General features: G+C 51.5%; 1 protein-coding gene and 1 non-coding gene across 2 annotated transcripts in view; both read left to right on the top strand.

Moving 5' to 3' along the window:
* Positions 1-12,882, top strand: part of KBTBD12 (kelch repeat and BTB domain containing 12) — a 42,057-nt gene extending 29,175 nt beyond the window's left edge. The window contains exon 5 of the mRNA XM_040994916.1: positions 12,706-12,882. Coding sequence (XP_040850850.1) covers positions 12,706-12,881 — 176 coding nt within the window. The 3' untranslated portion in view covers position 12,882. The remainder of the gene's footprint in view (positions 1-12,705) is intronic.
* A 9,746-nt stretch (positions 12,883-22,628) lies between these two features.
* LOC121166186 lies at positions 22,629-22,735 on the top strand. The gene has a single exon (XR_005885350.1). It is a non-coding gene; the product is annotated as a U6 spliceosomal RNA (small nuclear RNA).
* The last annotated feature ends 3,043 nt before the right edge of the window (positions 22,736-25,778 follow it).

The raw sequence follows: 25,778 nt of genomic DNA, 5'->3' as shown, positions 1-25,778 counted from the left end.
AGAGAAGGAGAGACAGAGACTCCCCAAGTGGCCACAATGGCCAGAGCTGAGCTGATCCAAATCCAGGCTCCAGGAGCTTCCTCCAGGTCTCCCACGTGAGTGCAGGGTCCTAAGGCTTTGGACCATCCTCAAGTGCTTTCTCAGACCACAAGCAGGGAGCTGGAAGGGAAGTAGAGCATCCAGAACACAGAATGGAGCCCATATGAGATCCCGGTGCATGAAGGCAAGGATTTAGCCACTACACTACCATACCAGGCCCCACCTTCATTTTCTAAACACATAATCATATGCAAGTTAGAGAATATGGTTTTCATTATGAATTGCAAGAGACTCAGGAAACACAGGAACCAAATGCAATGAGTGGATCTTATTTGGGTCTTGATTGCAGCACATTTTCTGTGTAAAAATGTTTTTCAGGTAATCTGGGAAATTTGAACATGGGTAGGGCTGTTAAGTAGTAAATATTAGGAAATTATTGATTTTGTTTGGGATGATAATGGTGCTCTATTTTTATATTAAAAAAAAGGCAACCATTCTGTGTAGTAATAAGCCATTTGAAAGTAGTTCTGAAAAATAAAAAGAGAAAAAAGAAAGCAGTTCTGAGCAAAGATGACTGGCACTTGCTTTGATCTATTTCAGCAGACATTTCTTGAGAAGGAAGGAGGGATAAGAACAGATCTGTCAGCAACGGTTAATGGTGGGAGCCGGGAGAAACTGGGCTGAATTTTACTACCTTTACTGTTTTATTTCATTCTGCTTAAAAAGTTCCATAATAAAAAGCTTTACTTTCTCTCTCCATCTGTTCTTCGGAGGACTTTCTTAGGCAGCTTTGGCACGTTCAATATCATATGCCATGCTTTGGTGAAGTCAAGAATCTCTCGTGGCAGTAAGAAACCTGGCCCTGCACGAGGCCTTGTCAGGCTCCGCCTGGAGTCAGGAACGGCAGCCCAGGCACTGAGCACCCACTCTGCAGGCTCGTGGGTTGGCAGCAGGGGCACTCCTTGCCAACCCCTGGCTTTTGGGCAGAGAATGTGAAGGCCTTGGAGGGACGGGCACCATCGTGTCTGAGGTCCTGGAAGGAGCACTTGCCATTCTTCTTCCTTTATCCTCCTTTGCGGAAAGCTGAGCCAGAGAACCATGGTTTTAAAAACACGTAGAATAAATTCATGTGATGAGCTGACCCCACTTCTTGGCGCTCTGATGGACTAATAACACTTTCAGCCGACAGAGAGGGATTTACTACACGAGCTCTCAGAGCCCGTTTTAATTATTCGGTTCTAAAATGGCAGACTGTCTGGGATTAGCTGAATGAACTGTCTCTGGGACTTCATGCAAAACAGAACAATTATGTAACAGCGCGTTGTGATCCAGCAGTCCCAGCACCATCAGACCAAAAGCAGACAGTGAATTTTCTCTCCTCGGGTGACACAGACCTACTTGTCCCATTTATTAATTCAGAAAACCATCATCAAGAGATTAATCCCTGGTAATACAATTTGTCAATTTTTAAAAATGCAATTGAGGGCCTGGAGTCATGGCCTAAGGCTAAAATCCTCACCTTGAACTCGCCAGTATCCCATATGGGTTCCGGTTCTAATCCCAGCAGCTCCATTTCCCATCCAGCTCCCTGCTTGTGGCCTGGGAAAGCAGTCGAGGATGGCCCAAAGCTTTGGGACCCTGCACCCCTGTGGGAGACCTGGAGGAGGTTCCTGGATCCTGGCTTCAGATCGGCATAGCACCGGCCATTGTGGTTACTTGGAGAGTGAATCATCGGACGGAAGATCTTCCTCTCTGTCTCTCCTCTCTGTATATCTGACTTTGCAACAAAAAAATAAAATATTTTTTTTTAATACAATTGAAGCCTATCTTGAACAGGTAGTTGGGATACAGTCTTGAGATACTCAACTTCTGATGAAAAAGACAGACATGGAAATGGACACGACATGCACACACTATCAATGGAATAATTTAGATCTGGTTAAAATAGGAGTAAGTTGAGTACCTACTTCTGCTTCCCCACCAAGCCCCACTTAAAGCAACAAAGAAAAGAAGAGGGAAAACAGTAGTGAGAGAATTCTAGAAGCTAGAAAATAGGTGAATATGAAACTTTAGTCCCAAACTGGCATCAAAGAAAAACCCTGACTTGTGGCACAGATGCCCCAAGTAATCTCAGAGTTGGTGAGCCTGGGAGAGGAAGGGCAGCTGGTACAGGACCGCAGTTCTGCAGTGCGTCTTCTCCCATGAAGTCTGGCCCTATGGACAGGAGTCCAGGTCAGGCACGCAGTCCTAGAGACAGAGGACTTGGTGGAGGCCTGCACAGGAAGCCAGCAAGTTTAGGAGATCTCCTGCAGGGACCTGCCCAGATAACCCCACAAGGAATCTCAAAGAAAAGGAATATCAAAGAAAAACATACCACAAGACTTGCATTAGCCCATAGGAGTAAAGCGCGGGCAGCTAACTGTATAAAGGAAGGAAGGTCGCCATGCTCACTGTGCGGGAGGCTGGAGGTTCAAGCCCAGGCAACCCCATTGCTCTGGACCCAGTGGGGCCCCATGGCAGAGGAGCGCCCACAAGGGAGTGACCACGTCACTAGACAGGAAGCCAAAAGCCTCCAGGGGCCAGGCTCCTGCAGCAACCTGCTCTCAAGATGTTCAGGGTCCCCTGAGAGCAACCTGAACCCTCTGCAGGGCAGCAACCCACTGGCCTAAGGACTTCCCACCAAGCCTCACCTTTATATTCTGCCATCTCCAAGCCATCATCACTCCGAGATGCAGGCTTCTGGCACCTGGGCCTTTGGAGACACCCAAACCACAGCAGTGCCTGCTCTCAACAGGGGCCACACAGCTAAGGATTACCAGATCCTGGAGGAAAGCATGCCATGAAACACAGAAACCGAAATACCCACAAGAAAAGCCACCTGGGGGAGAGAAGAGACTAAGCCATGAGCAGCAGTCACCCCAGGAAAGGGAGGGACACCGTGTTGACAGAAGGGAAGAGAGGCCTTTAAAGATTTCTTTAAAAAAAAAAAAACAAAACAAAAATGTTACAGCAGGGATTAAAGCCACAATGGAAAACCAAACTTTGAAACTATAACATTGGACATATACGAAAACTAATATATTAACACAAAATCAACGTAGAAATTCAAGAGGCCCAGAATCTCTAAAACAATCTTGCAAATGAAGAATAAAGCCAGAACACTCACACTTCCTAATCCTGAAACTTACTTCAAAGCCACAGTAATCAGGAATGTGTGGTACCAGCCCCATAACAGATGTACAGGTCAGTGGACAGATGGTGGAGTCCAGAAACAAGCCCCCCTATTTATGGTCCACTGATGTTCAACAAGGCCTCCAAGACCACTTGCTGCAGCAAAGGAGCCAGAGTAACTGGACATCCACATGAAAAGCAAGGACACTGGACCACTAGTCTACAACAGGCAAATAAATAAAGATCATAAACATAAGAGTGAAAACAATATAAAAAGATGAGGAAAAAAGCATAGGCTTAAATCTGTTATCACACATGAAAGCGGATTCTGTGCACATCAGAATTTCAAACTTTTGTGCCTCAAAAGATCCTCTTGAGAAATGCAGAAGACAACCCACAACATGAGAGATTGCATCTACCGGGTCTAGAGTGATGACTCAGTGGCTAAATCCTTGCCTTGTGCTGGGATCCCATATGGGGGGTGGTTTGCAGCTCAGCTGCTCCACTTCCATCCTTCTCCCTGCTTGTGGTCTGGGAAAGCAGTATAGAAGGGCCAAAGTTTTGGGACCTTGCACCTGTGTTGGAGACCTGGAAGAAGCCCCTGACTCTTAGCTTCGGATCAGATCAGCTCCGGCCATTGTGGCCACTTGGGGAGTGAACCAGTAGATGGAAGATCTTTCTCTCAGTCTTTCCTTCTCTCTGTTGATCTGTCTTCCCAATAAAAATAAATCTTTAAAATAAAAAAGAAGATATCTGTAAATTATTCATGTTAAAAGAGACTGCTATCTAGGATATATAAATAAATATTAATAAGGCACATGTAGACATCCTTTCAATGAATGGAGGCAAATGGACAGTTGGCTCACCCTCAGCCATGAACTACCACTTTACAGTCACTAGTGACTATAATAACCAAGACGGATGATAACAAGTGTTGACAAGGATCAAGGATTCAAGGCCCTCAAGCTCTGCTGGCCGGAAGAGTACACAGTGCTATTGTAGGAAGCAGGTCTGGCAGTTCCTCAGAGGGCTAAACACAGCCTTGCCATGGGACCCAGCAGCTCCACTCCCAGCTGCTCCACTCCCAGCTATATGCCATGAGAAATTAAAACATCACAGGCAAAATTGAACATTCTTAGCAGCTGTATTCCTAACAGCCAAAACACAGAAACAAGTGTGTGTTGGTCCACATTCACCCATGGGAATGTCATTTGTTCAGCAGTAAATGAGGTGCTGATTCACGCTCCTCTATCAACAAACCTCAGAAAAATCAGGCCAGGTGAGAGACAACAGTCACTAGAGGTTGCATGGCATAGGACTGGAGTCCACATGATGTCCAGAAAAACACAGAAGGCGCATTTCTGGCAGTTGGGACCAGAACAGTGACTGACGAGGACTATGGGATTCATCTTGAGGATGAGGAAGATATGAAATCACATGGTGGCGGTGGCTGCATGGCTTTGTGAAACACTAAAAATTGCTGAACTAGAAACTTGAGCAGAGATGTGATGTATTAATGACAGCTCATCCCCTGCCTCCCTACTCCGTGTCGCTGCAGGATATGAAAGGAATGAGGGGAGCTGGGCTGAGCCGCCCACCAGGAGAGTGCCCAATGGTGGGTCTTGGAGTAGAAGTGGCCCATTCTGGGGATCCCGTGAGATTCCTGACACTGTGGGGGCAGAATAAAACTGACAGCTGTCAGTCACCTGCCAGCGGCTCTGGGCCAGGTGCAGCTGTGTTATTTCCTTCCTCATGGCTTTCTGCAGTGTGGGTCTGTTCCCACCCTTGTTTTATAAGAGCAGAAACTGGGATCACCTAGCCAGGTCACACAGAAGGCAAATGTCGGATTTAGGATTCCAATCTAGATACTCTGACCCTAAGGTCTACTAAGGTCTAGATTGTTTGTCAGCAAGCTCAACTCTCTCTCTCCATACCAAATTAAATCAAAATAGTTGGGGATGAGGTCTGAGCATGTATGCATGTATCCATCTACCTATCTATGTAATTTCATAAGGGCTTCAGATTATCCTAATACACAGTCAGGACCAATTCCCTAGCTGAATGTCTGTTAGTTTCCATTCACTCAACAGACCTTTATCAAATGCCTTATAAGTAATAACCCCAAGCAAGCCCCAGAATACAGGTACAAGTGTGTTTTACTGCAGCCCTAAAGGAGCTAATGGAAGGAAAAATGAAGAAATGTCTACATTAGCAGAATAATGGAGTTCACCAGCTTCCGGAAGCGTGGCCGTGCCCTTGGAGAACAGCCTGCTCCAGGTCTGGAGCGCGCAAGCTACAAGGCGGGTGGAGGATGCCTCATCAGCCCCATAGAGCAAGGCTGCGTGGCAAAGACCAGGGGCAGTGACTGCCCAAACGTGGAGTCATTCAGACATCAGAAGTCAGAATGGACTCAGTTGGGACAAAACGCTGCTGATCAATGTAGAAAATCTGACAGAAGGACAGAGATCACCATCATGGCGTAACCGTCACTGAACAACCTGTTCAAGCAAAAACCCTAAAGGGATGCGAAGAGCTCTGACTGAAAGGTGATAAAGAACCCGAGAGTCACAGGCACCACTGCCCAATAGATCACAAGCTGGTGGTGATGAGAACAATGGAGAACTACAGCATTGTCAGCAACTATGGCGCCCGGATAATACAGTATGAAGCCCATCTGTCCTCATGCCACCCAAGTGGTGATTAGCTTGCTTCTTATCAAACCTCTACACTTGACTTCCAATTTATAGGAAGTAAGAAAGAAACAAGGTCAGGGTTCCTGTGATAACACACACATTCTGATCGGGATGTCTTCCATAAGAAAACTGGCCTGGACTTACCAAGCGATCCAGGTTATGGAGGAAAATCCTGAGATGGGAGTTATGCTAAATGAAGGGAGATGAAAGGGGCACAGCAACAAACATAGCGTGTGATGTTCCATTGGATGCTGGTCTGAAAATAGAAGACATCACGGGGACAGAGGGGAGATGAGAACCCAGGTGGTTGAGTTTGTGAGTTACTGCCATAGAATTAGTGTTATCTTTTCGGAGGTCTCATCACGCACGGCTTCTGGAATCATGAGGGATAATATCATCATTCGTAGAAGCAATCTGCCGAGTACTGTGGAATAGTTGTTCCAATTGCTTCCGAAGGGTTCCAGGAAAACTGTGTGCGTGTGTATGCATATATGTGCGTGTGTGTACATGTGTGTATATGGCCACTGGGTGAGAAATGTTAACTATTATTGAACCTAGATGTAGAAAACAGCAGCATTCATGAACTGTTCTTTCATCTTCTCTGTCAGACATTTTTCAGCATAAAAACTTGAGACAGGGACAGTGCTGTGGCAGTCACCACACCATCAGCTGTATCTTACACTGTGACTCCTGACTGCCAGGAGAGAGAGAATGACTGTGACATCGCTGGCTTTCTCCCTCCCTGGGGATGCACTGCAGGACCTGCGATATTCTAGAGGAGACTTGCTACTTTGCAACTTCATATAATATGGCCTGTCTGCTCAAAACTTCTTGGAAAATGGAATTAGAAATGGGTTTATTTTGGTGCAAAACATTGAGATTCATGGTTTTCTCATCACACACATTTTCTATAACTTTTAAAACACCTCCATCGGTGTAGATTTCAAAATGGTTTGTGTACCAAGATCAGCTGATTTTAATTCATTTTTTGAAGTATTGTGTGTATGTTTAGCATATTACATGCTGTACATGCCATTATGTATACCACTTCTGTGTCCAGAAAGAATGGAGAAAACATAGAGACAATAGAAGTGAAAACATGCTGAGTAGTCAGTGGAGGGAGTAATTACATCAGAAGCCTAAGCTAAGAGCCGTTTCTGGAAGTCTGGCTCATTTTCCAGCCGCCAAGGCCAAGCGGGAACGTGAGGGCCGCGGGCTCTTGTTGAGGGAGGCATCCAGATCTCGGCTCGGCCCACGTCTCCTCCCCAGTCTGCCTTCTGCTCTCCTCTCTCATCCATCTGTGTTCCTGTCGGGGGCCTCCGTGACACCATGCAAGGTGTCAGAAGCACCTACGTCACCCCATGTGGCCACACTCTGGCCTAGCCACCGTGCTCTCTTATGGCAGCACTGGCTTGGGTGGTGCACGCACGGGCTGTGGGGAAGGTGACACTCAGCTGAAGGCCTGTACCCTCAGGTCCTGCAGGCTCACTGGGTCCAGCTGTGAGCCAGCTGCAAAGGAACAAGCTCCTGGCTCCCCAGCATCAGCCCCACTCCCACCCTCTCCTCCATAGTATCTGACTTCATGTCCCAACCACGTTTCCAAAGGATCACCTGTTTTCGTTGGGCGTCCTCTGGGGTCTGACCCCGAAGCCGGGGTCTGAGTGCAACCAGAGCCAAAGAGGATACAGGAAGCCAACTGCATCTGACAGGTCCCTGCTGTGGCCACTAGTGCTTGGTCCCAGCACGGCCCTCCCAAAGGGTGAGGGATTAGAGATGTTTGTCCTCAGACTCACTTCCTGCTTCTTCCTATTTGTCCCCTCAACATGAGCAGAGAGAAAATCCTCAGCAAAGAGCAGCAGATGGAGGTAGCCAGTATGTTCTGGAACAGCGATGGCACAGGAGACACGGCTGGCATCTGATGGGCCAGCTGACGGCTCTGACACTCGTGTCTACGTCATCCTATCCACCCACCCTCAGATGGTGAGGGTTTCCTGCGCTTCACCCAGAATCACATGAGACATCGGGAAGGCGCCAGGGTCGGCAGGGACAGACTGCACTCGTGGGGGTGACACCGAACCCTCGTCCTCTCATCCCACTCGGGCCGCTGCTTCCCAGGGCTTCCCATCCTTTTCCTGGAATGCATCTGAGCCTGGGAACTCCAGCTCAGTGCTCTGTGCTGTGCCAATGCTTGCATCTCTAGAGTTGATATGTAGGTCCTTGTAGTTGTGTGAGACTTGGCACCCCTGGGAGACTGACAGCGACTGCCCAGCCCACAACAGGATCTTTTTCCTGATCTGAGGGACTTAACCGCTGACTGAGCTTCAGGCGGCAGAGAGAGCCAGCAACGGAGTGACCTCATGAAAGAACAACTCAGGGGAACTCTTAGTTAAAGCTTCTTCTTGGAGATCGTTTCAGACTCATAGACAGCTGCAGCAATAAAAAAAATAATAATAATACTGTGAACAGCCAGGTCCACCCCCTTGCTAACACTGGGCCTTGTCTGGATTGTTCAGCCCTGGCTCAGCTGTGGCATTTGTTGGTGTGGCTGTCTGCACCCATGCACCTACAACACACAAGCCGAAGCACGGTCTGGTCATGGCACTCTGTGACCAGGCATTGCATTTTGCTGACACGTCACCTCAGTTTTCTTAAATCCAGAACATTTCTATCCTACAAATAGAGACATTTTAAAGTAATATGATTTTCCTTCATGTTCCTGTTTTGAGGTCTAAAGACTCGCCTTGAGGTTAAATCCAGGTCTTGTATTCTTGGCTGTAATCTTACGTAACTTATGTGACAGCTGCGCTCTGCTCAGGACACCACATGTGGAGGCAAATCCCGCCGGCAATGTTCATTGCAATTACCTGGTCTCTGTATTGTCTTACCCCTCTCACTGCAAAATGACTACTTTTTCCTTTGCAACTGAGACAGTGGAGAGGAGACCCTTTCAAAGCATGCATTTTGCTTTATTCACTTATGGTGTTTCTAGAAAAAATCCTTCACGTTAAGCGGTGCAGGTCACCTTGCAGGTACAAGATAAACAGCGGGCCCAGCCCACAGGAACTCCAGCCCCCGTCTCTGGCTGCAGTGAGACTCCACTGTCTCTTTAAACCACAGCCTAGCCAGTCCCTGCTTCAGCAGCCGACTGGTCCAGTAAGCACACTCCACCTGGAGTCCTGCTGCATGCAGGAACGTGGGAGCAGCCAACGGAAGCAGGCGGCATCTTCCAAAGGCTGCCCTCCACTAACAAGCAACCTCACATACTCAGACACTTTTTAAAATGAACCAGCAGCCTCCTCTACTGGCTGAGGCCATCATCTGCGGGCCAGTCATGACCCCTTCTTGCCACTTGAGTGGGACAGCTGACGCCCCTGTCACTTAGAGGCGGCTCCTTCATCTCCACAGGGCAGGGCAGGGTGCCTGGTCAGTTGACACACACTCTGGTCTTTGTCCATGTACATTCTAATTCAGAACAAAACCAAGACCTCAGAGAGCCATCCTGGTGTGGGTACCAGAGGACACACATGCACAAAAGGTATATATATATATATATATCTTTTTTTAAAAAATCAGGAAATAGAATGAAAAGGAAGAGAAAAAAAATCAAATGAGACAGGGTAGAGTAGATATGTAAGTGTGTCCCAAGCTTTCAGGCCGTGGCCCTAGATAGGTTGCCAACCAATCTCCAATCTTGCAAGAGGCCAGGCTACAGGGGCAGAGCCCCTCCTGTTCTGGATTTACAAACCTCCTCAAGGCAACAACAAACCACAACTCAGAAGACACCCATATCTTAAACACAAGAGACAGTCCTCCCCAGAGACCCATGGTGGGCAGAGGCCAATCTGGGCAGTGGCAGACTGAAGACCACTCTCCTTGGCAGCAGACAGACGATCAACAAGCAGGCAAGTGCAGGGGCTATTTGCTTCCCTGGCAGAACCCAGCAGGACGACGTGACAGCGGCACTGGCTACCTGTGACCACCTGTGGTGCCAGCCCTCTCACAGTCCTGTTAGGCTGTGGTACCTGCACCTGCTGGGAGGCTGGAGGTCTTCCTGATCCCCTGAGGCTGGTCAACCTCTCACTGCTGGTACAATGGCCAACTAGAGAAGGCAACAGAAGGGGCAGCAGGAATCCCCCCCTCCCAGCTCTTCTGGTTGAGCTGCCCTGGGCTCACAGACACCAGCCATAGTGGTTTCCCCTATGGCTCCTAGGTGCTCTGGCACAACAGGCCCTGGTAGCACAACTTGGAAACAAACAAAGGAGAAGGCACTAAAGACACAAAGGATAAACCCACAAAACCCGCATGGAGTCTAGGACACAGTCTCACACAAGTGCAACCCACTCAGATGAAAACTAAAGAAGAGCTGTCCAACACAACATGCCGGGGCACATGGCTGGGAGGCAACTTCACACTATTTCAATAAAATCAGGTTTAACAGTCAGTCACTCCGCCCAGTGGCCGCTAACCTAGGCAGTGTCTCTCACCACACTTGTATGAAGGACTTACACAGCACTGAACGTTTAATTTCATTGAAACACAGAAACTTGTGCCAAACACACACACAAAAATGGCCATTCCTCTCTAACACTTCCAGTATCGGTAATCATAAATTAAGGCAAAAGCAAATTTCAATATATTTCCCAAAGTAGAAGTTACAGGAGCTACACGTCCTATCTATAAAATAGGTGAGTTAGAAATTCACAACAAAAGGACAGGCTAGTATGCATGTTGACACTCACGAACACCCAACTGGAAGTTTATAAATGGCTTCCTAAATCGACCTTGGCTTCCTAAAATTTGAAATTGGGGATCTTCTAAAAACCAACATGCAGAAGAAAATGTGGAGCAGGTAGTATTAGAAAACACTGAAAATTTTAAGTAAATGAACTAAGCACCCATTTAAAAAAAATAAAAAATAATCAACTCCCAGCTGGATTTTCCACCTTGCTCCAAAGTACTCCGTGCCTAGCACTCAGGCTTTGCACTGGAGTTGAGAGGTCTGGTCTAATTCCCTAGTCTCAGTGATGACACGTTTTTAAAAACAAATTGCACTGGGAGATTAAAAACAAAAAAGAAACAAATAAAAAAAATACTCGCTTAAACCCCCAATTTGAGAAAACATACCATGCTCTGTTTAGAAAACCCGTGCAATGGCTATCCCATCCCAATTCCAGTTCTGAATTCAACGTCAACCCAATCAAAACCATACTAATTCTGCTTTGGATCTCCAGCTGGTTGGTTCGTTCACTCGCCTTTAGCTATTTCACATCTGCACCGAGCCAGCAAGAACGAAGCCCGTTTGGCCACTGCAGCTTGGACCCTTTTTTATCTATGCCCCTGACAAACATGCTGCTTCTCTCATCTCCTTACTCTTCTCAAGTACTTGAAAACGAATGCAATATTGAAGCCTTTCTCCCACGGATACCTCCCCCTCCATCGTTAAGTGGAGGCCCCCCTGATGTCAGCCTCACGGCTGGCAGAATAAACATGATTCCTCCCCAGCACTCACTTCGGAGCCAGCTGTCTCGGGACGCCTCTGTCCCGCTGGTATTCTCTTCCCAGCAGGACCACCAGTCAGCAGCTGCACCCTCGGGCCAGTTAATGAGCTTCTCTGGATGGGTTAGCTTTTCTGCAAAATTGAGAAAATAATGAATCTTCCTCAGATGATTGCTCAGAGGAATAAATGCTAATACATCGAAAGCGCCTAACAGTGTCCAAGAAGTAGGAATTGTTATTCACATAAGAGATTGTGATACAAACAGAATTGTCTAGGGGCTAGCTCTATGGAATAGTGAGTTAAGCTGCTGCCTACAATGTGGACATCCCGTATGGGCACTGATTCAACCACTGGCTGCTTCACTTCCAATCCAGTCCCCTGCTAATGCACCTGGGAAAGCAGTAGAGGATGGATCAAATACATGGGCCTCTGTGCTCACCCAAAAGCAACTCCTGGCTTCTTGTTCCCACCTGGCCCAGACTCCCATCAGACTAGTATTTCTGTAACGTTCATCTTAACAGGCTCTCGAGGCTTCCCATGGGCGCGTATGAAAATACTCAGATAATCCTAAAATCAGTCCTGCAAGGCAGGTACCAAGATTAGATCCATCTTACAGGTGAGAAGTAAGAGGCACAGAGAAATGAAGTAACTTGTACAAAGTCACCAGATTCCAAATGGCACAGCCAGGATTCAAACCCCATCCCGGTGGCTGGGACACCCCTTCTCCCAACACAGGGACCTGCCCCAGCAACGTCTCATCCGTCACTGTGTCTGTTCTAGCTGAGCTCTCAGGCACACGGCACATGTGCTTCCTCAAGCACCAGGTGACTGACTGAAAGGTACATGGGGTCAGGGGTACAAGTGGCCCCCAACTCTCCTGGTCTGAGAAGACTTGAGAGTGGCCACAGCTGGCCACTGCTTTGTGTGGAACACTGCACTGTCCCCACACATCTTCCTGAACCCTGAAAACACCTGTCAGCTATCCTGGTCCCATACTCTCTGCAAAGTGCCCAGGGCCAGGTGCTTTCTGTGCCCTGCTGAGCTGGTCTTGGCTGAACACTAGCACCTGACCCGAAACTTAAGTCGGGGGAGTAGGAAGTGACAGGATGTCACAGGACACACACTGCTCCCTGGTGCTACTTGAGTGATGCTGGGACTCGGGCTTCTGAAGCATTCAGGATGTTGCATTTAGAGCATCTCTATTCAGCTGTTAATACGTTTCTGGCGCTTGACGCCGTTAAGAGGAAGCCAGCTCACTGACCGATGAGGGCCTTAACACTGTGCTCTTCCTTTGCTGTTGTTCAGATCGCCATGAGGTTATCTCCAAGGAAATCCTGGAGCTGGACCCCTGGGAAAACCAGTGGAACGTGGTGGCCGTCAACGTCCTCATGCATGACAGCTACGACGTCTGCCTGGTGGCCAGGATGAACCCCCGGGACCTCATCCCCCCGCCTTCAGACCTGGTGGATGAGGGCAGTTAGCAGGAAGACCACCCCTGTCAGAGGCCCTGCCGCAGTGCCTGGGCACCCAGCCGACACTGACATACGCACGCTGCATGTGTAGGGGCTCCTGCCTGAAGGTTATGCTGGTGCCGGGAGGGATGGGGAAAGTTGAGACCCTGTGGGTGGGACAGCTAGAATGGCCACCAGAGGGGGACAAGAGGTGGGGACGTCTCATTCTGCTGCAGCCTCTTATCTGGCCATGATCTCTTAGATGCAGCTGATGGTTAGGACACAAAAACAGTTAAGCAGAGGCCCAGCACCGGAAAAGGCTGTGCATGTTTGGGGCCTCCCCGCGGGGCCGGATTGCCTGGAACACAGGGTTTGCTACTAAGGCTAGGAAAAGTGGGTGGAGCTAAAAGTCGGGGGGAGTAGGAAGTGACAGGATGTCACAGGACACACACTGCTCCCTGGTGCTACTTGAGTGATGCTGGGACTCGGGCAAACCCCTGGCAGGACAAGGTGTTAGGAACTGGTCCCTGAGCAGGGATTGTCTGGGATAGGGATGTTCAAGTCAGGCGTCTCTCTTCGGAATCCATGCTGTCTTAGGTCTTATACATTCTACAACACTGCCCAGAATCAGGCTGGCCGAGACATGCTGCTGACAGACAGCAGTGAGCAGAGACTTCGCTCGGAGCTGAGCCCCTGCGCATGCAGGCCCAGGCCCTCTCAGGGTTGGTACTAAGGATCCTGGGTAGGGCTTGCCCAGGCTACCTCCATCGTCTCTCACACTAATGTGACTTCTGTGGGCTGGTGCTGGCTGAACAGAACTGGTCCAAATCAGCCAATCCAGGCACAGAACAGGCTCTGGAGTGAGGGGACAGGAAGTGACTTCAGGGCTCCACCTGCTGCTGCCTTCTAGGCCCCAGCCTTCAGATACCCTTCCTGGTTCTGGAGACAAGGATGGTGCCACAGCTGTCAACCCACAGAGAGTCATCAAACACATCCTCCAGGGACATTTCGATGACACATCAGAAACCCACCTGGTTTACTACTATCTGTATGTGAGGTCTGGGAGCACAGTGAATTCTAAGGATGTATGTCAATGGCTGTTTTCTCTCAACTGCATCTTGGAAGTTCACATGGCACAAAGCACTTCTGGAAGGAGCGATTACTCAACTGACCAGGAAACCAGGTTTGGCTGTCCTGGAGTAGACCAGACTCTACGAGGGCAAAGCCCCATCTGTGCACCCCAAGTGTCTCCTTGCAGAGTCCAGACTTTGAGTGGCAGATGAGGGCAACATCTCTGAGCAGAGCTAGGAGCTGGGCTTCAAGCAGCTCTTTCCTCTCCCTCTGGGAGTGTTGTCACCTATGGGTTCTCCTGACTGCAGACTGAGCAGTTACTCCAAGCCGAGTGTGCTGACTGCTGGTGGTCAAGGTCAAGGGTAACCTCCCTGGGATTCACAATCACTGTTCCTGGTCCACCCGCTGGAACGTACTAGAAGGTATCACATTTCCCTGGATCAGGGCAGTCTTGTCCATGTGCCAGTGCCCCTATCTAGATGCTTTAGGCCCAGGTACCAGCTCAACTTGGCTAGCAGCTTGTTGGCAGAATGGGGAAGAAAACACAACGTACTTTACATACAGGGTCGGTGTGAGGACTGAGTAGGAAAACAGTAAACAAAATACCTGTTAAATAGAAAAGCAATAAAACGCTTCAGCTGCCATCATCATTGTTGTCACTGTCAGCAGTGTGGCCATCAGTGCTTCTTGCAGCAAAGTGCCCCCTCAAGGAGACCAGTGCTCTCCGAGACTCCGGGCTCATAGGGACACACGTGGAGACCTGCGTGTGGCCTGAGATGTGTCTTCATTTCCACGCGCAGTCCCTTGGCTCCTCCAGGGGCTGAGGAGCAAATGCGGGGGGCCTCCCCGATGGGCACCTGCAGGGAAGGGGGAGACGTGAGGCAGATAGGATACAACCACCACTGCTACCCGGTGAGCGGTCTGGCTGGGCAGTGAGAGCCGAGCCTTCCAGGGAATTCCAGGAGAGGACAGTAGAAGGCAGATGGCCTGTGCCCGGAGCTGTGGTCTTCGGGGCCCCTGAGCTGGTTCACCCTGGAGGACAAGCCCGTGTCAAGAGGACAGAATGCCCTCCACCGAGACCCAAACACAGGCTGCAAGGCTTGGGAAAGCACCTGACCCAGCTCGCCACATCATCACGTAACAGGCAACTTCCTTGCTGTGGTGCTCAGGCTAAGCTCTGGGTGCTTCCTATCTGGCTTTCTTTGTAACTAAAAGTCACCTGCCCTTGCCCCTTGCAGGTTAAACACTGTCAGAGATCCAACTATGAAATGGTTTCCTTTTTCCTGCTGGAACAGATGGCTGTCCCAAAATTGCACGGCAGGCTCTCCCCCAGCCTCCTCCAGCCGCCGGTTCTCACGGTGGTGACACAGGACTGTCGGACGCAAGGCAAGGCCACACGATGGCGAAGCATCTGGATGCTGAGGCTGACAGAGCCTGCAGCTGTCTGCCCTCCAAGACTCAGTTTGTGTTCAACTGGAGAGCGTCATTGTTCTCAGATCGACTTCATAATGAGTGAAGGCTTTAACTTTGAACTTGCAACATAAATTTTTACTGACAAAAAACCGCTTTCATCTTGCTTTTCTTACTGCAATTCACTGTCAACTTGTGGCAGGGGCACCAGGTAGCCCTGATCCCAGGAGAGCTGAAGCCCAGAAAGATGTCAGGAAAGGGGATGCAGCTGACTACCCAAGACCCAGCGGGAGCCAGGTGTCCATGCACAGTGATGTGGTTTCAGGGTTTGAGGTCCACAGATCCCTGTTGCCACCAGGACAGGAGCAGGTGCCAACAGCCAGTAGGGCTCACATCAGGAAGCCCGGTGTGGAAGGAGATGGTACTGTTAGAAGAGCAGTGCAAGTCCCAGGCAGCCTGGGGCAAAGGATGCCAGCCCCTGCTCGCAGGGTCAGAAAGCGAGGTGCCTGGTGCCTGACCAGGCAGCCAAAACCAATGACCAGAAAGCCCACGAGGGAGCCACTCCACCAGTGTTCCTTAGAGAGCAACCACCCAGATGGCTCTGATTCCTCAACCCAGGCCCAGTGGGAGTGGGGGTTCACCAAGAAACAGGAGGCCCTGCCACACAGGGTCAAGTCTCCCTGCTTCCTTGACACAGTCAAGTGGGCTCCACAGCCATGCCCCTGCACAGAGACCAGGGCCTGCCCACAGCATCAGTCAGGCCTGACGCCACCTCTCCACTCACCAGCACTCAGTGCAATGCAGCCTCCGGCACCGGCACCCTCCTCACCAACATCCTCCTTTCTTGCTCTTTGAAAGAGACATAGAGGGAGGACCAGGGAACAGCTGTTCTCTGCTCAGGATCTGCAAGTTGACCTGTTCCCAGGAGCAATGCCAACTGCCCATGGTCCTTGGGGCATGACAGAATGAGAAGAACCCAGGGCCTGGAGGATGCCACCAAGCCACCAAACCAAGCAGCCAGGCACCTGGGTTGTGACATATGCTCCTTCCTGTTCAGGCCCCCGTGAGCCACACCTGCAGCCCAGGATTTGCTAACTGATACTTCAACCTTCTCTCCAAAGTCACCATCTGTTAAGAGGATGTGTGCTATTTCCACCAAGGGGGAGGACTCAGTCCCTGGTGCCTGGGGTGGTGAGAGGACTGTCACCCACTGCAAGGGGTAAATGCTGCCTGCAAGTACTGACAAGCCCCAGTCACTTCTTAGCTGTTTGATTGCCGTCTCTGTCTCTCTCAGATCTTCAGCATTTATGTTGGTTTACTGTCAGTCCACTGCCACTTGCTTATGTAGATGACAGCGACATTTTTCAGGCACCCAGCCACACCCATGCATTTTGGGGTATCTGCAGCTGCTTCCTGTGCAGCCCAAGGCCCTTGAGGGGAGGACTTGCTGACCTCCGGGGCCCCTGCCTAATTTCCTTGATGTACTGAGCTAAGGGAATTGTAAATGATCTACAAAGCTTCAGAAGTTCATGGAAGATGAATTGAAACATAAGAGCATTCTGACACCAAAAAAAATATATAGACGTCAATACATAATTTTCCATAATATGCATTTCTATGACCTGTTAAGATTTACTTTATTTTTATCTGAAAGACTTAATTCCAAAAAGAGAGATGCAAGAGAGAGGAGAAAGAGAAAAGAGGATGAAAGGGTGGGGGAGAGAAAAAGTAGGGAGGGAAGGAGGGGAGAGGGAGGGAGAGAGGGAGGGAACGAAGGGGACAGGAAGAGAGAGACCTTCCATTAGCTGGCTCACTCCAGACCAGGACAAAGCCAACAGCCAGAAGCTTCTTCCATGTCTCCTAAATGGATGCAGGGGCCCAAGCACTTAGCCCATGTTCCACTGCTTTCCCAGGCACATTAGCAGGGAGCTGGATCAGAAGTGGAGCAGGGCCCGGCGCCATGGCCTAAGGCTAAAGTCCTTGCCTTGAACGCACTGGCATCCCATATGGGCGCCGGTTCTAATCCCGGCAGCTCCATTTCCCATCCAGCTTCCTGCTTATGGCCTGGGGAAGCACTCGAGGACGGCCCAAAGACGGGTTCCTGCACCCACGTGGGAGACCTGGAAGAGCTCTTGGCTCCTGGCTTCGGATTGGCGCCCCTCCAACCATTGCAGTCACTTGGGGAGTGGATCATGGGACGGAAGATCTTCTTCTCTGTCTCTCCTCCTCTCTGTATATCTAACTTTGCAATAAAAAAAAAAAAATAAATAAATCTTTTTAAAAAGTGGAGCAGGACTCAAAGCCGTGCCCTTACAGGATGCTGGCATTGTAGGTAGTGACTGACCCCTTATGCCATGATGTCAGAACCACTGCAGACTTCGTGAAGGTTCCTCATATGCACAGACTTCAATGCTTTTACATTACAATAAGCTTAGCTTTTAATTCTATAGTCCATGAACTTTCTGAAGAACCCCCTGTAAAGGCATACTCCCCTGACTTTTTACATATAGCATGGCTCTGACCCACTCATGGTCAAGGATGTATGCTATAGACTGTGTTCCATACTGGTGCACAAAATGGCTGGTTTTTTTTTTATTTGTTTGTTTTGTTTTTTTCTAGCACCTGCAGTCTCCTATCACGGGGCAGTCTGATTTGCTTAGCCAGCCCCTCCTCCCCTGCAGCTCTTATTCTGGTGGACAAGAAAAGCCACACTCGGCCTGCGGTGCTGAGAATTCCGTGGTCACTGACTCCTGCTGGCTGTGGAGCCAGCACCTCCAGCCAGGGAGCACCTGTGGGTGCTCAACATGGAGCAAGGTGCTCCTGGGACACCCAAGCACAGCAGGAAGCCACCCTGGCTGTAAGGAGCGTCTCCAAGGGCAGACAAGCATGACGGAAGATGCCAGAGCATCAGCTGCAGGATCAGCACCTCCCGAGCCCACTGTCTGCCCTGGATGCTGTGCCGGACAGAGGGACGTGACACCAGGTCCTGCTCCCATTGAGGTTCTGCAGGGAAAGGGGGCTGGAGTGAAGGGGAGGGTGGAGTGAAGTTACCCTCTCTGAGGGGTGAGCACCCTGCCCAGCAGAGCAGGCAAGATGCTACAGGGCCCAGGCCTCCCTGCCTCAGCTGTAAGCAACCATAGTGTAGCTGGGGGATTCAGTCCCCTACAGGCCAATGGCTCAGAGACCTCAAGGGACTTCAATGAGTTAAAATCAAGGTTGACAAAGGCAGGCTGTGGGGAGAGCCCAGGCCCTGGCTTTCTCCCTGCATTAGAGCGCGCTGCCGGCGCTCGGCTCCTGGCCCCTCCTCTGACGGGAAAGCCCACAACTGCATGGCCTTGATGTGCTTCCATCTCCCCCTCCTTCTCGGGGGGCCTTCCCCCGCAGGGGCCCTGTGATCACCTGGGGCCCACAGGCACCATGCAGTAGACCCTCCCTGGTCAAGGTCTGCCGGTTAACCACCTAGGGCCATGTACAGCCCTAACTCCCCTGTGACATGTGACTTCACACACTTGCCAGCTCTAGGATTCAGACATGGATATGCCAGGAAACCACAGTTCTGCCCATGACAGCCCCCAGATCCTGTTCATCACCCATGTCGTAATACAATATGTACTGATACTGTTTACAAATTTCACATTGTCAGACAAGTCAGGCACTGACCACAGAAAGGAACCAAAGGTGTACCCTGGAGAGTACACACCCTAGGGACACCCATGACCACAGCCAGGCAGGACCTGCTGAGCAGTTCTGGTTGGAGGTAACATTCGCCCTGGGGCTGGCTGGCATCCACACGAAGCTCACTCCATGGAAGGGAAAAGGCCAGCAGATAGAACTGGGTCAGGGACAGCATAGCTGTGCCCTGGGCCCTGGTTAGGCCAGCCCTGAAGCCCACCCCAACCCTGGCTTCCCAGTCCCCCACCCCCAGCAGGACATCCGGCTAGCCGGTGCAGGGAGCAGGAGCCACAGGCTCACACTCCCGAATGAGGCTGTGCTTCCACGGTTGTGCACATGCTGCTTGAGCCGGGAGCAGAGGCTGAGGCGTTCCTAAGGAACTGGGCAGGGGATCCACGATCGTCTCAAACCAAGTTTAATTACAGAAGAGTGCTGGGCGCCCGCTCGACCCCTCAGCCTTTAGACTACAGTGCACCTGCTTCCCCGGGAACCTGGTTGGAGCACAGCAGCTCAGAGCAGGGCTCTCCATGCCTGGGCCTTTAACCCAGCCCCACTGCTCACCAGTGGTAGAACTGTGCTTAGCTTGGATGTCCAAGAAAGGAGAGCTAGAAAGAGAGAGTGAACCTATGGAAGACCTAAGCCAGAGGAGGCCAGAGAGCAGGAGCGCTGTGAAGGGATGGGGCTCGGGGAGGGGCAGGCGTCCAGCCTGGCAGTTGGGGTACCTGTACCCCATGTTGGAGTTCCTGGGTTCGATGTCCAGCTCTGCGTCCCATGCCAGCTGCCTACTAGTGAGTGGTGCCCAGGTTCTGGGGTTTCTGCTGCCCACAGGCAACCTGGCCAGTGTTCCTGGCTCCCAGCTTGGGCCTCCACTGTCGCAGCCACTTAGGAAGTGGCCCAGCTGATTTTTAAATGACCCAAGCAGTGGTAGGTTTTCCCTAGAACTTGCCTGAAGGAAGCTGCCTCCTCCAGCAACCACACGGCAGCACATGTGAGCACCACGCTCCGGTGGTGCTGCCCACACCTGCCCGTGTACCTGCACCACAGTGCCCGGGAGCCACACAAAAGGAGGAAGCTGACATGTGGGACTGTGGGACTGACTTCAGATTCTCCCAGCAAACAGGCTAAAGCAGACCACCATGTCCATACAAAGAGGCAGAAATGAGCACAGGGATGCACAGAACCTTCTAGAATAATGCTTAGGAACCAAGACACTGGAAGACTACAGAAATAAGAGAATAACTAACTTTCCAGCATGCACCAATTCAAACCATTTGGCTTTTCTGCATGTATGCAAAATAACAAGGGTGAGCATGCTGGCACAGAGGCACTGCTGCGCTGGAAAGCAGTTGGCTGTTTCTCAGAAAAAGGAAATAGTATTACCATATGTCCCAGCAATTTCATTTCTGGGTGTATTCCCAAAAGACTCAACAACAACATCATCATCAAAATGGGGACTCAACCACATACACACACCAACATTCACAGCAAGATCACTCGGCAGGAGGCTGTGACACACCCCAGCATGGATGCGACTTGAAGTAAAATAACCCCAGGTCAGAAGGACAAATACTGCCAGTCCTCTCAGATGCAGGCCCCAGGGTGGCGAGAGTTGGAGACAGAGGAGGGCCTGGGGGTGCCAGGGGCCCAGAAGGAGGAAGCAGGAGTTGGCATGAATTGAGGAGAGAGTTGCAGTTTGGGAAGACGACAGAACTCTAAGACACATGACAGTGACGCTGCCAATGGCCACTGACCTGGACAGGCCGGACGGTGACCGTATCACCGTTACTTAACGGTCCATTTACCACGATAACGCGTTTCTGGAGACATTCTGGAAGGCAGCCAGACATTCCACGCCTGGGCAGCTGTCCCTCCAAAACGAAGCTCCGAGGAGGAGAAAGCGGACCCTTTCCCACCTCCGGAACCCTCAAGGCGCCACCACAGCGGGCCTACTGGCCCCTGCTGGGGCCTGACACACCTGGGAGCTGACCGTTGTCCATCTGAAGACACACCGTTCTGTCGTCTGTGGCCCCTGAAATAAGGCAGGGTAGCCACCCTGTGGTGGCCACTGGGCAAGGGCGAGGAAGGCCAGCCATGAGCTCGGCAGCAGCCACTGGGCAAGGGTGAGGGCGAGGAGGGCCAGCCATGAGCCAGGCAGCCAGGACTGACATGTCCCTGGGCCCACAGCGTGTCACCTGAATTGGCCTCCCAGCCCAGACAGGCTGGCAGGCTGGCACGCTGCTGTAACAGAAGAGCCGGACACGGCCACAGTTCCACACCGACATTCCAGCCTAGACGTGTCTGCACTTGCCTAAGCCAGCCCTCTTGGCACCGGCCACTGGGCATGGGGCAGGCGGAGGAGCCCAGGTTTCTGCAGACGGCAGAGCAGAGTTCTACACGAGTCACCTCTCTGGGCTTGTCCAGACCCCATGGTCATCCACACTGGGATGGGTGGCTGCTCCCTCCTTCTCAGCGAGAGAGAGAGAGAGACACCACCTACTGTGACTTCACCCACAGCCCCCACAACTCTTAATAAAACAGGAAAACACAGATTCTTTATTAGCATGACTTTTTTTTTTCAACATGCAAAGGACTACTAGCCCTGCAAAAATAACCAGACTGCCCTCTGCTTCCCCTGGAAAGCCCTGTTCTCTGGCACCAGACACCACAGTCCCTGGGCAGGAAGGGAAACCCAAGCATTGGCTGGGCTCCCCGCTGCAGGGCCAGCAGGGGACTCATGCAGAGCACAGGGACAGGACAGGCTCCTGGGAGGCCGAAGAAGCCACAGCCTCTATGACACAGCACAGCAGAGGCAGGACTGCCGGGGTTTGCACATGCCCAGTGTGGGCCTGATGCTGGGTGCCTCGGTGACATTCCATTAAGGTAGGGAGTGACAGCTGAAAACTCCCCAGGGCTCACAGCATCTTGGAGGTCCAGCCAGGAGCACAGGCCCCACTGAACACGGGGGTGCTTAGCAGAGGGCCACCTCCCAAGAGGTTGTGCCTTTAAACAAAGCCCAAGCTGGCCTCACCTCAAAGGCCCCTCCTGGTCCCATGTATTAGAGATGCAAACAAGCCCACAGAAACACAGGGCATGGCAGGACCCAGCTGGGCCACCTGTGCACAACAGTGACGGCTCACAGCAGCCAGACACCATAGCCAGGAGAAAACTCAGGCCGCAGAAACAGACCAGAAATTAACACAGACAGGTACTGAGGTGCCATGGGATAAGCCTCTGCCTACAAGGCTGGCATCCCTTCATAGGCGCCAGTTCGAGTCTAGGCTGCCCCACATCAGATCTGACTTCCTGTTAATACACCAGGGAAAGCAGTGAAGTGACAAGGACCCCGAACCCCCATGGGAGACCGCGATGAAGCTCCTGGCCTTTCTGTGGCCATCTGGGCAATGAACTAGCAGATGGATGGCTCCTCTCTCCTCTCCTTGCTTACTCTGTCTCTGGGTCTTTCAAATTAAAAAGAAAAAAATAAATGACAGAGCTGATGGTATTATCAGACCTAATAGCTTTAAAACAGCTGTTACAAATACATCCGGGGTACTCAAGAATTTAAAGAAAAATGGGAACATACTGAAGGGAGATACAGAAGAGTAAAAAAAAAGAAGAATCACGGTGCTCACTTCGGCAGCACATTTACTAAAATTGGAACAATACAGAGAAGATTGGCATGACCCCTGCGCAAGGATGACACGCAAATTCGTGAAGCTTTCCATATTTTTGTCTGATGTATGTGTGAAACAATGTTGTTGAACAATAAGCTGGAATCTTTTTTTAAAAAAAAGAAGAATCACGACAGGCATTTGGCATAACTGTTACGATGTTGGCTAAGATGCCCACCTCGCAGTACCTGGCTCCGGCTCCTCACTCCAGGGAGTCAGCCCTGATGCCTCGGGCTGTCGGCTCCTGTCCCCCATGTCGGAGACGGAGACCAAGTGTGCAGCTCCCAGCTTCAACCGCAACCCGTAGACAGACACACAGACGGAAACCATCTTTAAACAGGAATCCAGTAGAACTTGTAGAAGTGGTAAACACAACTTCCAGAAGTAGAATGGAAAACTGGTGGGAAGGGATTAGCAGCCAATGAGCTTGCACACTGCGCCAGGGAAGCCAAGCTGGGCAGACGGAAAATTTAGAGAAGTAAAAGGCTCCGGCCTGAGGACGTTCCCTGTGGGACAGTGCACCCCAGGGTGTGTACCGTCAGGGTACCAGGAGGGGACACCAAGAATGCTGCTCCGAGGAGTTCAAGCGCCCCCTCGTGGCAGAGAGCGGTGCAGCCAGTCTCCACCCAGCATCAACGTGCCCAGGAGCCGTGGGCGCGCAGGCTGCAGGGCGCCCTCTGCTGACCGCTCTAGCGGGGACAGGCCCTGGGTTCAAGCTCACATCTTACAAGCCCGGTATCAGGCTGCACACATTTGGCTGTAGCTGGGACGTCCCAACGGGCAGGTCTTGCTTCACAGCCCCGTGAGGTGAGAGAGTGCGTTGGCCCTGACCCCAGTTCTGAGTCACAGTCAAATCCTTCCTCAGCCTACCCCTTTCACAAGTGTGATGAACACTTCGCAGTCCAAACTCCACCTCCTACTTGCTCCCCAGGAACCCAACCAGCACACACAGAGCCAAGCGGCCACAGCACCTCCTGATCCAACGGCCGGGGAGGAGGGCCAGAGGGGACAGAGGCATCTCCCAGAGGACTCTGCATGCCCACAGATCAGGACTCAGCACCTAAAAGAACCAGGACCCTCCCACCCATGCGGTGTAACCACAGACAACAAGAGCACCCAGGGAGCCGAAGCAGTCTGTCACCAGCAGGGCTGCAAGACAGAAAGGTTGAAAAGAAGCTCTTCAATCCAAAGATAAATGAAAGCACATTAAAAAAAAAAAAAATGGAGTTAAATGAAAGCATGGAAATTTCTAGAACCAAGAGATGCATCATGCAAACTTTCGGTGTGGTCTGGCCTTGGAGCACATGCTGCAAGACTGTGGGACAGCTTCATTGCCGACTCCCGTGCGAACTTGAAAAACATACCCAGATGTCCCTCCAAGACAAGCCAGTCAGCTCCCCAAAACCAAGAGAAGACCTCAGGTACCCTTCAACGGGGTGGGAGGAAAAGCAAGCTGAACCACTGGCCAGACCAAGTTTCACAGCAAGCACCTAAGTCAGCGGACGCTGAGGTGGACAGCGATGGCGAGAGACGCACACACAGAGATGTCTCCATCCGCTGCTTCGCCCCCCAGATGTCCACAAGGGCTAGAGCTGGGCCGGCCCAGGGACTTGGGGAGACAAGCGGCCAACGCCCGTGCCCACCTCTGCGCCGTCGCCTTTCACGCGCGTGCGAGAGGCACCAGGCCCCTCCACAGGCCTCACCCGTACTCTCCCTGCCCCTTCTCCTTCTGGAACCTTCTCCACCGCACACTCCCACAGGGCACCCCTCCCCAGGCCCCCCGCCTTGGGCGCCGTTTACCTCAGGGTGGGACCCCTGACGTTTCCGCGCCGCCCTCCCCCCTGGCCGGCTTACCTTCCCACTGTGCGCAGCCGGACGGACCCCGGGCACCCCGGGGTGACTTGGCCGATTCCCCGCGTTTCCTGGGTGCGTCTCTGAGGAAGCCGCCGCCACCATCTTGCTGAGTTCCGGCCGCCGCGAGCCTCCAGGTGGCCTCCAGGTGCCGGCGCCCGGCAGGTGCGGAGAATCCGAGGGCGCAATCACAGTGCGAACCGCAGCTGCAGCTCTGAAGGCCCCAACCTTTTAAAGGGGAAAATCGATGAGCTTAATGTTCTAGTTAGGATATACCGTGTGCCGTTATCTCACAAATAACTCCTCCAACTCCACATATCCAAACACTTGCCATGTGGACACAATCGATAAAAATGCAGACAATGGAATAAATACATACTAGGTACGTACAATGCAGTCCCCCACGCCACGTCCTGGGAATCCAGGAATGCTTGTCACAGCACATCTCAAGAGTAGCAGTTCAAGAGGCTGCCTCGTGGTCCCCAGCGCTCCGGGCCAAGCAGCAGGGCCTGGCTCCCTGCCTCCCCAGTGGCTCTTGTGGGCATCCCTTTGTGCCCCGGAATGCCCACTTGCGCTGACCTGGCCATTCCCAGCAGCTCTCTTGGTAAGTTTATAGGCTGTGCAACACATTCTCAATCAAGATTTTTTTTTTTAATTTTATTGATTTGAAAGGCCGAACTAAAGAGAAAGCTTCCATCTACTGGTTCACTCCCCAAATGCTAATAACAGGTGAGGCTGGGCCAGGTCTAAGCCAGGAGCTTCTGGGTCCCCTGCACGGATACAGGGACCCAAGCACTTGGGGCCATCTTCCACTGCTGTCCCAGGTGCAGGAATGGAACAGCTGGGACTCAAACCAGCTCCAACGTAGGATGCCAGCATGGCAGACAATTGTTTGAGCCACCATGCTAAACAATGGCCCTGTCAATAAAGGTTCAGCCTCAGCAGCAGTGGGGCTGGGAGCTAGACTGGAGTCTTTCTGCCCTGCTTGTCTAGTGGCAGAGGCAGCACACACCGCGATGGGCAGGAAAGCAGTCCTTCCAGGCCCCTTCCAGTGTCTGCACCTGCGGAGAGCTCTGCCGGCCCAGCTCCAGGCACCAAGTCCCCTCCCGATTGCCCAACACAGTCTGTGTAGCCCTGCGGGGAGACTGCGCACCCATCCTTTTGCATGGGGTCACCCACAGCTGGACACTGGGCACAGCACTCACCCCCCAGATCCACCCATCACAAGCCCCTCAGCGCCCCCTGCTGGATC

Source organism: Ochotona curzoniae, unplaced genomic scaffold (genome assembly GCF_017591425.1).
Source record: "Ochotona curzoniae isolate NIBS_2020 unplaced genomic scaffold, NIBS_Ocur_1.0 contig_908, whole genome shotgun sequence".
Lineage (NCBI taxonomy): Eukaryota > Metazoa > Chordata > Mammalia > Lagomorpha > Ochotonidae > Ochotona > Ochotona curzoniae.
Note: the sequence above shows the minus strand (reverse complement) of the source record. Positions and strands in the feature narration are given on the sequence as shown.